The 15,937-nt window shown below is 38.1% G+C and overlaps 1 protein-coding gene across 2 annotated transcripts in view; it reads left to right on the forward strand.

The window, feature by feature from the left end:
• Positions 1 to 12,695: 12,695 nt before the first annotated feature.
• The window catches only part of LOC137183212 (neuroplastin-like), a 33,291-nt gene continuing 30,049 nt past the window's right edge, over positions 12,696 to 15,937 (forward strand). For both annotated transcript variants that reach the window (XM_067590101.1, XM_067590099.1), the window contains exon 1: positions 12,696 to 13,010. In XM_067590101.1, the coding sequence (XP_067446202.1) occupies positions 12,920 to 13,010 (91 nt within the window). In that variant the 5' untranslated portion in view covers positions 12,696 to 12,919. The remainder of the gene's footprint in view (positions 13,011 to 15,937) is intronic.

Raw genomic sequence — 15,937 nt, forward strand, 5'->3', positions numbered from 1 at the left:
GAACAATTGGATTTTTGGGGAATAGGTAAAAATAAAACTGTTTTGCACATGTCAGTTTTCACATCATTTGCAGTGGGTGGCAGCAGAAAGCTCTGTCAATGTTTTAAAGAAATTACTGAAAAATTACAAGCCAAAAACACAACTTCAGAATGGCATGTATATAATCCTTTTCAAATGTAATATACATGCAATGCAATGATTTTCAAATGTAGTATACACAACCATTTATGTATCACACAAAGATTGCACAACACAAACCTATACATTTAACATAAACTGGAATAAATTAGTTATAACTGTCTCCCAGTTTGTAATTGTGCATTCAGAATAAACATAAAAGTTAGATGTACCAACCTTTAAGTTCAAACAGAAAAATATTCCTCTTGAGGACTGATCACTTCAAGTGAAACTCTTTCAACTGCTCAGTGTTATAAGAGGATGTTTTCTCCTTCCCGCTTCTTTTTTTGTATTGTGGTTTTTAAGTGCTCACTTGTTTAGGTGTTACTTTTCATTTTCTGTTGTCATTTCTGCTCAGTAACCCTCTGTGTTTAGATCTTGGCCAAACAAAACATAGTTCAAGCGTAGACCTGACATGATCTACGTGCGTCTAGACTAAAAGGTCTCATGTGGTTTAAAAGTGAAAGTTAATCAGAAATCTTCATCTTGCACTGTTATGTGACAAAAATGAATATGGCAGCCATGTTTGACATGTCCTGTTTATGGATTATGCTATATGAGAGCTAATATCTACTGTATATCTGGAAGATTCAGCTTTGAACGTTCCTCAGATATTACACTGAACATGTACAATAAAAGATGTGACACTTAAGTCTGTTTGTCTTTGGCTGTTATCAGGTTATTCAACTTTACAATGAACAATTATTTATAATTCCTCTCAGAAAGAAAACATGCAGAGGCTCTTAAGGCTGCACAGAAATCAGCTGATGAAACCATTGGAACAGGCAGTGCTTTAGACAGACTATGACATAAACATAAAGGAGCCCATCATCTGCTCCTAACAGTAATGTCCTGGTTTGTTTACCTCTTTGCTGATGACATCACAACTTTGGTAAATAGTATTGCTTAGAGCATTTAATGTTATGATAGATTTTTATTGGGAGATTCCCTTTTAAAGAGTTTTTTTAGCAAGTTTTTCCTTATTTGAATCGAGGGTTTAAGGACAGAGGATGTTGTATTGCTGTACAGACTGTAAAAGCCTCCTGAGACAAATTTGTGATTTGTGATATTGGGCTATACAATAATCATCAATCAAGCATGCTTACATTACCAGTAAATGTAATTTAAAAGATTCAAAGATGTGAGATGATATTGGGCTATACAAATCAAAATTGACTTGACTTGATCAATATGCTTACATCAATCGAGCATGCTTACACTACCAGTAAATGTTATTTAAAAGATTCAAAGATGTGTCTCATAAGATGTGATGGCGGTAACTGGAAACTGTTGTATCAACCTGATTACATGCATGAATCGGCATGAATTTGCAAGGGTGTCTACACAGCAGTGAATAAACATACATTTGAATTGTGGTTCAGACTTTTCTGATTTAACATCTTTAAGTGAGTGTAAAATAAAAAGAAGTCGGATTTAGTCTTTGTATTTCAAATATAATGTGATTTTATGCAATGTAATAATGATGTAATATATGGTATTTGTATGGTTCAGTTCAGTCTTGATTGACTGTGCAGGAAATGATTGCAGCAGTGGTCTAACAGCTCCTGGTCGACTGTGGTTGCATCTGTGTGGTCTGCTGGGAGTTCTACGTGAGGACAAACACTATGACCTTATTTCAAATCATGCAATGAATCATTATAAATTCAAAACTGTTTATGCTTGGAAATAAGTTCACATTATTAAGCATTACATTTACAGTTCTGTGTTTATTGTAATTCTTGACAATGTTGTTGTAAAAAATCAGCTAACATACCAGATAATATGAAATACATGACAATATCTAGAAATGTTAAAAATACACACTGACGTGACACTTAACTGTTGTTTTATTTTTCTCTCATGCCCCCCCCCCCCCCCCCCCCCCATTATTCTTTCCAATGCTCACACATCCTCTCTCTCTACCACCATACACCTTTTCCCTGCCACACATTGGGATTCATCCCCTCTTCCTACCACAGACTGAGAACACCTACATCACCTCTCTCCCGCAGATATGTACACACTTTACCTCCCCAAAATTGTATAAAGTTCTTTAAGTCTGCTTATTTTTATATTTTCTATCTTCTATCTGCTTTTCAAAGGTGTTGCTTCACTGGCAAAGACCTGTGCATTTTGAATAGATTAAGCTCTGTTTTGAAGAGTTAAACCACTTTAGAAATGAAGTAGGTAAGAACAAGGAGTAAGTCAACAAGTTTATTCTTGAGTGATGGATCAACAACTCCCAACTTGAAGTCCAGAAGACTCACAAAGTGCAGTAATGTTCCCCCTTGCTTTTGGATTTTGGACAATCCAATGATAATGAATAGGGGTGTAATGGTTCTGAAACTGAGACCTTGAAATTGTGACACAAATATCTAGTTGATTTAATAAAATTCCAAATTTTTACCCCTGTTTTTTCTTAACAAAATGGGGCCTGGAGATTGTATTTTTGGCCTGATGAATAATTCTGACAGACTGCCGTCAGTTTTTTAAATATTTTGGTACACTGGTTGAATCTTTCCATCAACATATACTATAGCTCTGTAAAATCTGTCTTGAGAGGAAACTCTTAGGAAGATGCTTTGAATATGGCCCCTGGTCTCTTTGGAAGAATGGCTTGGAGGGAGAGAAGTTTTTTTTTTGTTTTTTTAGTCTTTTTTTTTTTAGTCTCACTACTCTCATCAACCCTGTATCAGCCATTTTCAGTGATAAACCTACCACAGAGTATCCTGTATGACTGGCTGGTGACCAATACTGACCATTGTAGCCACTATAAAATGCAAGAATTTACCATAATAATCTATAGAACACCAAAATAGAGCTAGAGGGAAAGAGAAATTGGACTTCTTGTTTGTTTGTTTTTTTGTTGGTCTTTAGATCACCAGAAACACCAATCCGAAAGAATTCTCATGTTCCTCCATGTCTGCTGGATGTTTAAAAAGGCATGTTTGCTAACATATTAGCTGTACCAACTTCATTGGGCTGTGTGTTTGATGATCAAGTTGTTGTAAAGTTCTGTTCCCAAGTGGCTAAAAAAGAAAACAAAAACAAAACCAAAAACAACTCCAAATTAAAAAACAGATTAATGCTGCTTCAAAACACAATTTTCCTGAATAAGAAATGTTTTGGTCTATATCTTAAATTTTTAAATATTTCAATATGTTCAAATTTGGAGGTGTAACAAGAACAAAATGTGAAACAAACAAAATGAATACCTTCTGAAACCAATGTATTTGTCTGCAGCATAGAACAACGAAGTTCATGCAGCCAGGGAAGGAAATAATTGCACAAGCAGTCTTGTAGCTACTTGATGGCTGTGGTCACATTTGAGGGCTCTGCTTAGAGATTCACATGAAGACACACAGGCTTTTGAAAACCTACAGTGGTGATTTGTAAAGTCATTCATTGCTCTACTGCATCACAACGGTGATACTGTCCATCGGATCATCATCTGCATTTTAAAAGTGAGTGTCAAGATAAAGCTGGTCTGCAGAGACATAGAATTTATTTCAGGACTTACAAAGGAAATATGAAAAATGTGCATACTGATATGAAAAAATAAGGTCACTACAAATAGCCAATAAAACAATGCAGCACAAAATATTTACTGTGTTACAGAAAGTCTCACTTTCACACTTTTCTTGACAGCTCGTAATATATATTTTATTAAAGTTTACTAATGTAAACACAATGCAACACAATTTTTAAAGCCCTCTCAAGTGTGATAGTTTACAAGGTAATTCTTGCCTAGCTTTTTGTGAAAAGCAGCTTTCAAACACGTAAATATCATCTTCTCTCATACTAGAGCATATAGCAGAATATGAAAATGATGCCATAGATTTTATTGGTACATCACAAACATGTACATCACAAATATTGCATTTTTGTATAGGTATTTGAATCACAAATCAATAATTCAAGAACAAACTGAGTTGATTAAAATCTATTCCAGTTTTCATTCACTTAAATATGACTGGAAACATTTCTAATGTTAGGATGGCCGATAGCTTTAAAAAGAGAAAAGAATATCCTTAGTAATGTCAAATATCTCTTCTTAAGAGAGAGGATAGGCATATACAACCATATTTTAGTGTGTGGGAAGGAAAGACATATTTTCAGCCATGCTAGCGGCATGGTAAACCACTTTGGTCCAGACTGAAATCTCAACAACTACTGGATGGATTGCATTCATGGTCCCTAGAGGATGAATCTTTTCCCCTGACTTTTCAGTGCCACCATGAGATTGACATTTGTGGTTTTAAGTGAAATGTGTCAAAAACTTTTGGATGGATTGCCATGAAATTCTGTACAGGCATTCATATCCCTGACAGGATGAACTGTAATCACTTTGGTAACCCCTTGACTTTTTATGCAGTGCCACCAGGTCATGATTAATGTCTTTACAATGACATTTAGGCAACCAAGACTTTGGTTCATGACTAAATAGGCGTACTTGCAAAACTAATGACATTCCCATCAGCTTCAGCTGTACATGGTTAATGTACCTGCTTAACATTATCATATGTTAGCAATGTAATTATGAGATTATAGCTTGAGCATTTAGCTCAAAGAATCGTTGCCTTAAAGTAACAAACGCCCACACAAAAAACTGGTCAATCGTAAGTCTTGATCAGTAACTCATGTGAAGGGGTGTGGTTTGCTGGATCGCACCATTTCTGAAGAGCAGCTTTGTCAATAGTTACAAACCTGCCTAATCAGTTTGTCTTTGCACAAAGTATTGGCCATCAAAGAGCATAAAGCTGGAAAACACAGTGTCTCCACTCTTGCATCCTTGATTAGCATCAACACAAAGGCAATAACTGCAGGAATGATAAAAAATGCAAAGGCAAATCTAGCATTCTGTTCAGGATTGCAAGGGCACGCAAACTCAGTCTCCACTAACTTCTCCAAGCAAACAAGCATGGTACCAAAAACCACATTTGGTGCAGAAGGGCTCTTTTTAAATTCACTCTTCAGATCACAGTCTCCTGCTTTTTTACAGAGCAGACACTTTGCTGCTTGCTCTCGCCCCTGCTTGCATTTTTCTGCTGATATTCTTGTTTTTCTTCTGTGATAAACTATGAGCAGCAGCTCCTGGATACTTATAAATCACTGGGACTAATTTTTTGTACATATAATAGGCTGTTGCTATATTTCAACATTTTTATGACCTCCTCAGTACTACGTGAGTGAGGCCTATCAGCGGCACAAGCCTGTGCTGCAGTGACTGGAAACATGGCACTTAGCTAAATCTAATTAGCAGCAAGATGCCCCCTACCCCACAGACGACTATCACAGAAGACTAAGAAGATTGGAAATCAAAATTCACCAGTTAGAAGTTAACATGGAAGTGAATGCGCTACGTGGGAACAAAACCACTTTACCATGGACTCAAAACAGTGGACAAGAGCAGGCTAACACACAGTTAATTAGCACCACCAAGACTACCAAGAAACAGGAGGGCTGTGTATTGGATACAAATTTCAAGTGGTAGTCCTCCCTGGAACTCGCTTGGTGAAAAGCCTGAGAGTAAATCATTTCCCTGGGAAATGGGAGGACGAGTAAAAGGCAGAGCCCAGCGCCCTGTGATTTGTGATGCCATCGGCTGGCCTGCATTACCATCCAGGCAGAGCACTTTTTCAACCCCTGCTCTTAGTAGGACACAGCCGTGGACAGCTGTGAAAGGGAGAATAACAACAAACCTCCCCAACAACCAAGCATGCAACTGGAGAACAGGTTTTCTACACTGCTGCAGGACTCTGGATTTCTGTCTGATGACCTGGATAACCTAATCTTCACACAACAGGATAACAACTGAGCTTAAATCAGAAAATAAAAGGCTACAGAGAAAGCTAACACCTGAACCTCAAACTCTAATTTTGGGTGACTATGCTGTAAAAGACTGTTGGCACTGAATACATGGCTCTCAACTACATGTACTGTCCATTCACTGTACTTTAATGACAATTTCAACTTTTTCTGGGACTGCAGACATCTTTTAAGGTCAAATGGACTTTGCCTTAATAAGTCAGGAGTAAAACTGCTCATCTCTAACCTATTTTACTTCCTGCCTCACCCATCTGTTCCCTCTGCCAAGGACAAGAGACAAGAAGAATCAAAAAAAGATGTAACAGAAACCTTGAAAGAGAGCTGCCTCAGCCTCCACCTGAAGTGAGCTCTAAACATGACAGTCATTGGAACCGAGAGGATGAGTCTCCACCCCCTCACCAGCTTCCATCTTTGAGGATTCACCCCCCCAAACCCAATCCGGGTCACTCTTCTCTCCAGTCACCCTTTCCTCCTCCTCGCCACTCTTTGAGTTCACTGACCAGATGAAAGAGCTGATCACTGCTGGAACCAAACTTACACCCCGTCCTACTCCCATTTTCTCTCCCCTAAACCCCCCTCAGTGTCCACCTCCACCAAAGTCCTCAGCCAGTTTCGACACAGTTAAATTGCGTGGCCTCAGATCTTCTACAGATTGTCAACACGTTTCTTCTCTCGGGTGTCTTCACACAGGCCCTGAAAACTGCCGTCATCAAGCCACTCCAATCACTCTAAAATCTAGACACTTCATTAATGAGCAACTATAGGCCCATATCAAACCTTCTGTCTTTAAGTAAAATCATTGAAAAAGCTGTCTTTCAACAGCTGACTGACTTCTTGGCTCTAAATAACTGTTTTGATGTCCTCCAGCCAGGAATCCACCACACCACAGCACTGAGACTTCTCTTGTTAAGGTCTTCAATGACATACACACCGACAGTGGCAGAATTTCAGTATTAGTATTACTGGATCTCAGTGCTGCATTTGACATGGTCAACCACAACATATTACTAGACAGATTGGAAAACTGGGTGGGACTTTCTGACATAGTACTAAACTGGTTTGAATCCTACTTAAAGGACAGGGACTACTTTGTGTCTATAGATGATTACACATCTGAGCAGACAAAAATTACATGCGGAGTTCCTCAAGGCTCCATTCCAGGGCCTCTTCTGTTCAACATCTACATGCTCACACTAGCTCAGATTATGGAAAATAACAAAATATGCTACCACAGTTATGCAGACGAAACACAAATTTACATAACCATATCATCAGGGGACTATGGTCCAATACAAGCTCTGAGTAAGTGCATTGAACAAATCGGATGTGCCAGAATTTTTTTCAATTAAACAAAGATAAAACTGAAGTAATTGTTTTAGGAGCGAAGGAAGAACTTTTAAAAGTCAGCATTCAGCTTCAATCGATAATGTTAAAAACCACAAACCAAGCCAGAAATCTTGGTGTAGTCATGGACTCAGACCTGAATTTCAACAGCCACATTAAGACAATTACAAATTCAGCCTACTATCACCCAAAGAATTAAAGGATTTATGTCTCAGCAGAATTTGGAAAATTGTCCGTCTATGCTGTTCAAGTCCTTACTAAGGTCAAGAAAGTGGATCATATCACTCCAGTTCTCAGATCTTTACACTGGCTTCCTGTCTGTCAAAGAATTGATTTTAAGATACTGCTGTTGGTTTACAAGGCACTGAATGGTTTAGGGCCAAAATACATCTCTGATCTGCTGCTACATTATGAACCATCTAGACCTCTCAGGTCGTCTGGGACAGGTCTGCTTTCTGTTCCCAGCGCCAAAAATAAACATGGAGAAACAGGATTCAGTTTTTATGTTCCACATATCTGGAACAAACTCCCAGAAAGTGCAGGTCTGTTGCAACTCTCATTTCTTTTAAATCAAGCTGAAGACTTTTCTGTTTGCCACTGCCTTTTATTAAACCAAATTTGAGGGTTAATATCTTACACTGCACTGTAACTTTTATTTTCCTGTTTTATCTGTCTTATTCTATTTGAGCTTATTTTTTATTTCCAATTCAACCTTTTTTAATTGTATTTAAGTGTCTTTTTACATTGTCTGCTTTCATATTCTGTCTTGATGCCTTTTACGATGTATATAAAGCACTTTGAATTGCCTTGTTGAAATCTGTTATACAAATAAAGTTGCCTTGCCTTGCCTAGAGATCCATGCTCTCCCCTCTGCAACACGTAAATCTGCATGTAGAGAAAAATAAAGATGAGAAGTTAAAGAGACTGTGAAATCATAGATATAGATGTAGACCTTTCTGCTGTGTTTAACACAGTCTGTCCGATGACCAGCAGTGGCTTTAAGTTTTCATACAGAGAGGCATGAGACAGAGGTAAAATGCAAAGCACCAAGTGTGGCATTTATTGTCCTCCATACAGACATCATGAGACACCAACATCAACTTACATCAAAAGCAACTAGCTGCCTTACCCTCCCAGCTGTAGGTAATTAGGCAGACCAGACCACTTAGAGGGGACTACAACCATATGAAATAACAAATATTTACACATCATACAAAAATAGAATACTAATAAATATTTACATAAATACAAAATCCCCCCCCCCCCCCCCCCCCCCCATAATTAATATTATGGCATATTAATTGATCGACTAGAAAACTGGGTAGGCTTGACTGGGACTGCTCCAGATGGGGTTAAGTCTTACCTCAGTGACAGAACCTTCTCTGTGTCAGTTGGGAACAGTCCCTCTAGATACGCAAATATCACCTGTGTGGCATTTCTCAAGGGTTTATTCTTGGCCCTTTACTGTTCCCCATCTACTCGACATGTTACCACTTGGTGAAGTTATCCACAACTCCGACATTTCTTTCCATTTTTATGCTGATACACAAATCTATTTGTCCCTAAATCCATCAGACCTCACTTCAGTTACCTCACTCACAGCCTGTCTTACAGACATAAGTTCCTCGATGTCCAGTAACTGAAGTGATGGTGTTTGGTCCCAAAGCACACAGGGATTGTCTAAGTCAGACTTTAGTTTCCCAGGTTCTGCAGTGTACTCATGAATCTGGGAGTAATATTTGATTTGGACCTGAACTTCTCTTAACATTTTAGGAATATCACCAAATCAGCCATCTATCAAATTTGGAAATTTTAGATTAGACAATTTCTTTCATTCAGCAGTGCACAAACTCATTCATGCTTTTGTCTCTTGCCGTCGAGATTGCTTTTACTCATTATTTGCCGGACTGCCTTAGAAATTTACCAACTTAACTACAAAATACAGCAGCTAGGGTTCTTACAAGAACTCAAAAATATGCACACATTTCCCCTATTCTTGCCTCCTTGCACTGGTTACCCGTGGTGTTCAGAATTGACTTTAAAATTATATTGCTTGTTTTTAAATCACTGAGAAGCCTTGCCTCATCTTACATTATTGACTCTCTCACCCCTTATACCCCTGCTTGTACTCTCAGATGTGCAGACCAGCTGTTGCTCTCGGGCAAGGCTTGAGACAGAGAATAGTAGAAGAGACAATCTACAATAAGACAATCTACCTCAGTGTCCTCTTTTTTTCTTAAAAATTACTCAAAACAACTAATCAATTATCAAAATAGTTGGCGATTAATTTAATAAATGGCAGCTATTCGATTAATCTTTGCAGCTCTAGTTCCATGAAAACATCATATCCCAAATGAGATCAAAACCAGGATAAGACTCAAAACTGAGATACTAATGGACATGTAAATGCACTCAATGTCTTGGCCATCAGAACAGCATGGTGTGTTGTATCTCTCTTGCTTGTTCAGGCCACTTTACTAGCCTTACGTTACTACGAGCCTTTCAGGAATATGAAAATTTCCTCAGCAAAGAAACTTCATAGCAGGCATTAGTCACTAGTCAAAGCAAGAAAAGCACAGGTGTAAATAACATTAACAATGACTCTATTTCAGGAACGAGGTTACATTGTTGTAGTTGTGAGCCTGCCATTAGGCTATCCTCGATTAGTTCAAAGAGAAATAGGATTAAAAGTCTGCTTAAAGCCCAGGTGCTTGAGGTCAGGGCTTAGTCAGCCTGAGAAACTGCCTGACCCATGACACAATTTAATGCCTAGTAGCGGTTTGTTAAGCATTGAGCACAGATCACTGTTGGACAGTTCTATATCAATAAGACACTTCTGATTGATTGGCAGATGTCTGTTTAAACCAGACAAACATACAGTACTCATTCAAGTGTGTCCAAACTTTTGACTGGAAGGCCTACTGTAGATCCTCCAGACATGTATTTATCTATCAGTTATTTTCCTGATTAATGGATTAGTTGTTTGGTTCATAAAATGTTGAAAAATGTCAATCACTGTTTCCCAAATCTGAAGATGCAACCAACAGTCCACAATCCAAAGATATTCAATTTTCTATCATAGATAACTAAAGAAACCAGAAAATATTCAGATTTGAGAAGCTTGAACCAGAGAATTTGAACATTTTCTTCTTAAAAATTACCGATTAATCAATTATCAAAATAGTTGCTGATGAATTTAATAGTTGACGACTAATTGATTAATTGAGTAATTGTTGCAGCTCTAATAAAAATACTCTGCTTGGAACAATAATGTGTGTCTGATATGATTTTTCCACGAAAAAAATGTAATGACCACATTAAAATCCTTAAAATTACATCTACTCCTTTTACCTTATTAACAATTACAGAATCTTTAAATATGTAAATATATTTCATCTCATTTGAGGTACTTGTACTAGACTTGATTATTTCCATTTTATGCTGCTTGTACTTCTATTCCACTACATTTCAGAGAGAAATATTGTACTTTTTACTCTTCTACATTTATTTGCCACTTATAGTTAGTTACTTTTCAGATTGAGATTTTTACATAAAATAATACATATTAATATTCTAACCGTTGTTTACTTGCTCTTTTTTAAAATGTATTATGCACTCTAAGCTGCATTAGTGTGTGACAGCTGCTATATAAATAAAGTGTATTAATAGTAGTAGTATTATAAAAAAAAACATATGATACCCATTTATAGTATGATGCAGTACTATTACTAGTAAGCTATCCAACGTGTCTAAAATTGGCTCCACATTGATGAACTACAGTATTAAAATACTTACATGTATTTGTTAGTAATTACGACAAACAGTACACTATAATAATATAACTCTCTAAAAGAAGCCAGTCTGCATAATGAGTATTTGTACTTTTGATACTTTAAGAACATTTTGCTGATAACACTTCTGTACTTTTACATAACTAACATTTTGAATTCAGGACTTTTACTTGTGATGGGGTATTTTTAGATTACAGTATTTCTACTTTTACTTAAGTAAAGGATCTGAATACTTCTTCTACCACTGTTTTCTCACTAACGTCAATGAAACTGTCTTAAAGGATATGTTCAAAATTTTTCAAGTCTGTCTTAAAACAACAGACAGGTGCCCATATGAGCAATGAAACAGGCAGTGTTGTAGCCGAGTCACTAAATCTCGAGTCCCCAGTCTTCGAGTCCGAGTCCAAGTCCAACTGACCAAAGAAGAGTCCGAGTCAAGTCCAAGTTGACTCCCTGTTACCTGAGTCTGAGTCCCCATTGCGCTCGTCCAAGTCTGAGTCATTTAGATTGAATCCGAGTTGAGTTCCAAGATGGGCTCCAGTGCTCCACTCTGACATACGAATAAACAAGGTCTACATTAAAAAAAATTACATGGTTGTCACCATTTCATATTAATATATCTAATATCTTATGTCAAATTAGGGCCTATCACAAAAAAATAAACAAAAACAAAAAAAACAGTCTCTCGAGTCCTCGTCTGCAGTCTGAATGCAGTCAATGCTTGAGTCTAAGTCCAAGTCCTAGTCATCAGTGCTCAAGTCCAAGTCAAGTCACATGTCCTAAAAATCAGGACTCGAGTACTTCAACACTGGAAACATGTTTTTTTTCTGTAATTATTCCTCCTGTTCATACTGGCCATTAGAAGATCCCTTTATAATACACTTCCAATGTAAGTGATGGGGGACAAAATCCACAAGCCTCCCTTTGTGCAAGAGTAAAAGTTTATCTGAAGCTAATATGAAGCTTCAGACAAACAGATAAACATCCAAATCAGTCAAATCAAGTAATTATCTTTCAACGTTACAGTCTTTTTAGTACCAAAGTCCCTCTCTTTGTTACTATACTGCCACTGTAGCTCAATAGGGAAACACAAAGAGGGAGTTTAATGCTAAAAAGAGTGTAAATGTGGCAGATATCCACTTGATATGACTAACTCAGACTGCTGAGGCCTCGTATAAACTTCAGACAAACTTTTAAATTTTTGCACAAAATGACTGTGTGGACACAATGTGGATTTTGTCCCCATCACTTACAGTGAAAGTACAGATCTCTTAATAGCCAGTATGAACAGGAGTAATGATTTCAACGAGGAAAACCTCTTTCAGTGTTCATATGGGCACCTGACTGTTCTTTTAAGACTGACTTGAAAAATTGTGAACCTATCCTACAAAAGGGGACATTTTAACCGTTGTCCCCTTCTTTTTCGTTGTGAAATGACTAAAACATACCGTCCATCTTGCTCATTCACATAATTGATTTCTGCTCCAGTTATGATAGGACGTCGTATGATGCGCAAGATCTCGCGAGATTAGACGGGTGGTTAAAAAAAAAGGTGGTTCCCTTGATGCACCGGGTTGACGGCAGAGAGCTGCACAGGTAGCCAGCCAGCAGCAGCACTGTGGGCTCCCGCTAGTCTACCTAGCGACACTTCCCTCCCTGCGTGACACGACTGGAGTGTCTGGAGGTGCGACCCTCGGCGACATCGCAGCGCACCGCACCGCACCGCACCATCAGGTCACCTCATAGCGCTCGCCTACCGGCATCCGCCGTCTCCGAAGATGATACCTGGCAAACGAAGAGCTGCAGTCATGTCCTTCTCGGTGGTGATATTTGGAGCGCTGATGCTGCAGTCCGTCTCTTCCCAGAACGGTGAGAAATTAAATCTCATTATAGGAAAATGCATGACGGCATCCCGTAACAGAGCGAAAATGCAGGTTTTTAGGGAGGGATGTCGCCTCTATTTCTGACTCTGGGGCATTTTAATGAACCGCAATCTCAGTTATTAGGAATATCCCCACCAGCAGAGTCATTAGATTGTCCCTTAACGTCACACGCAAAGAAACATACATCTATCGAAGGAAGAGCTGTTTTTGCAACCGGAGCGTTTGAAATGAAGGGTCAATAAATCATTAATAGAATACAATCTGTGTTGGTTAGGCTGAAGTGGGCCACACGGAGGCCCGTGCGATGTCCCTAAAATGTCCTTTGAAGTGTGGAGCTGAATACAAAGTCGCAACATGAGCCGTTCAATCAGCAAGGGCAAGTTCTGCTCATTAACTCGCTAAATAGGAAAAGGTGGACAGGGAAATGGTGTCACACTGAAGTTAAGAAAAAAAAATCTGCACACAAACACACACTCAAACACAATAATCAACATGCTGTCACGCTTGGGTCTGCTCAGATATGCAAAGATATGGTTCAGGAATTCAGTATTTAGTATCCAGCAGTGTATCACTAACTCATCTCCTGCAGGATGAGATATTCCAGGTGCCTGCTACAGAGCATGACATGTATGTAATTAGATGTGTTTTTTTTCTTTCTTTTTTTTTTTTTTTATGAAGTGCAGCTCTGTAAATAGCATCAGTCCATTTTGCTGCATGCTTCTATTTTTAGAGCAGAGATGCTGCACTGGGAACCCATGGCTTTAATGTCTTCTTGCAACAGTGAATCTGTTAACTCTTCACTGAGATGCACTGCACTGCAGAATAGCATTGATTTCTCAGCCGCGGTTCCACTTCTCTAAATGACCCTCTGCTCATAAATCTCATCCATGGCAAACAGATTAGGGCAGTGTAACCCTGTCTCAGCTGAGTGTTTTGTAGGTGCAAGTGTGGCGTGTAGCTTTCATCCCTCTGTATTGTGTGAGAATGAGGTGAGAATTTATTCAGCTTAGGCCTTTTCTTGGAGTTGACCATGTGTAGGAATGCATTGCACATCTCCTATACTGCACACCCACTCGCAGCATCTCCTCTTCAATCAGCGGATAGCGGATAAAGCTCCGAATGCTAAATGTTAAATGTAATGGGTTTTTATCTGACAGATAAGGTGCAATCTTTCATTTTCCTTCTTCACTGGTTGCCAAAAATCCAGGGGGTGTTAGAGACTGTCTTGAACAGTACATAAACCAAACTATTGTTTCTATAGTGTGTATCTAGTTTTTTTCCATCCTTCGTACAGTTCCAGGCAGCTGAGTCTGGCGTATTAACGCACGCAGCAGACAACTACATCGCAGGAGCCATTTGTATCTGCTAATGGCTGCTCACATGTGAAGCAGTTCTCGCTAAGGTTCCCTAAGGGTGTGTGCTTCATCCAAAGTAAAAGGAGGCTGTTTAACAGTATCATTCAAACTATTCTTTGTAATTTCTCACACAGAAGCCACGAAAAAAACACCATAAAGGAAGATTCAATTAATGAACTGATTCATGCAAACAGACAATTAGGTTGTGCTCTAGTAATGAATAGAGTGTAATGAAAAGAGTTGGGTAGCATCAGTGTTGGGTTCCTATTTAAGTATAAACAGAGATGCTGAGATAATCACCAGGATTCAAGTCTAGTTATCTAAACACTGAGGAATTATTCACCTTTCATTGTTCGACCTTATGTGGGTTTTGAGTTGAGGTTAGTTCATGTTTCAGTTTCAAGAGTAAACTGATGTTATTCATTCATAGAGAATGAGATTATCATCTATTGTAATATATATGTAACATCAAAGGCAATCCCTACTGAGGAGTGTTACTGCACTGACTTTCATTATTGTTCAGCTGTTTCTTGTGCTCACTGATATTCTGGATGCAAAATATTAAAATCTCAGGTTGATATTTGATTTGATATTTACTCCCTCAAATGTTTACTTTGATTTTACTGTAAACATAACTCAAGGCAAGTTACAGTAAATTCACTTTAAAACATATCAAAATAAGATAAAACCCTCTCAATATTAACATCTTAAAACAATTTAAATATCTAATAATACTGACCAGCATATCAAAATATGCTTTCTGTCTCTTTTCTCCTGTTATGCAGCTGTCCCTGTCCATCAGGACTCATTTCTGCTCTGATAGAATATTCATTCAGCATCTAATTAGCTACCTGATATGTGGTGCAACACTTTTGGTACATGAACTGGGACGGTAGCCAGAATAATGTAATATAACACTGGTTAAAATGGATTCCTCAGTATGTTTGTAGATACGGGAAAATATCTGCATGGAAGGAGTCATGACTATTCTGGTCCATGGCATCTGTTGTCACATTGTGCGGTTAGATTTGTGGTTTTGAGCAGTGAACGAGAAATTAGCATCAGTTTAAACTTCAAGTCTTCAAGTCAGTCTTGAATAATAATAATAATAAAAAGTAGAGTGATAAGGTCATTAATATGTTTTGTATTTTCTGGTTTAAGCACCATTAAAAAAACAAAACAAACAACTCCTTTTTAGTCTACAGCCACTACATGCCTATGTAGCTGAAAGGCAGATTTTGATTGGTCCTCATTGACACACCACAGTGTGTGATTAGAAAGAAGTACAGTAATATACAACCGTATGATATCGAGCTGTCTATGTTGCTAAATACAGAGTGTGTGACTGTAAAAGGCTCTTGTATGAAGATAACACTAAAGCTGTGAAGTCACGTTTTCAGAGCTGAAACAATTGGTCGATTAGTGGCTCGACAGAAAATTAATTGCCAGCTATTTTCTACTTTCAATTTATCGTCAGTTATTTATCAAGCTCAAACTCCAAACTGTCTTTTCATTCAGCTTCTCAAATGTTACGTTTTGCTGCTTTTTTTCTGTTTTA

The sequence above is a fragment of the Thunnus thynnus genome, chromosome 5 (genome assembly GCF_963924715.1).
Source record: "Thunnus thynnus chromosome 5, fThuThy2.1, whole genome shotgun sequence".
Lineage (NCBI taxonomy): Eukaryota > Metazoa > Chordata > Actinopteri > Scombriformes > Scombridae > Thunnus > Thunnus thynnus.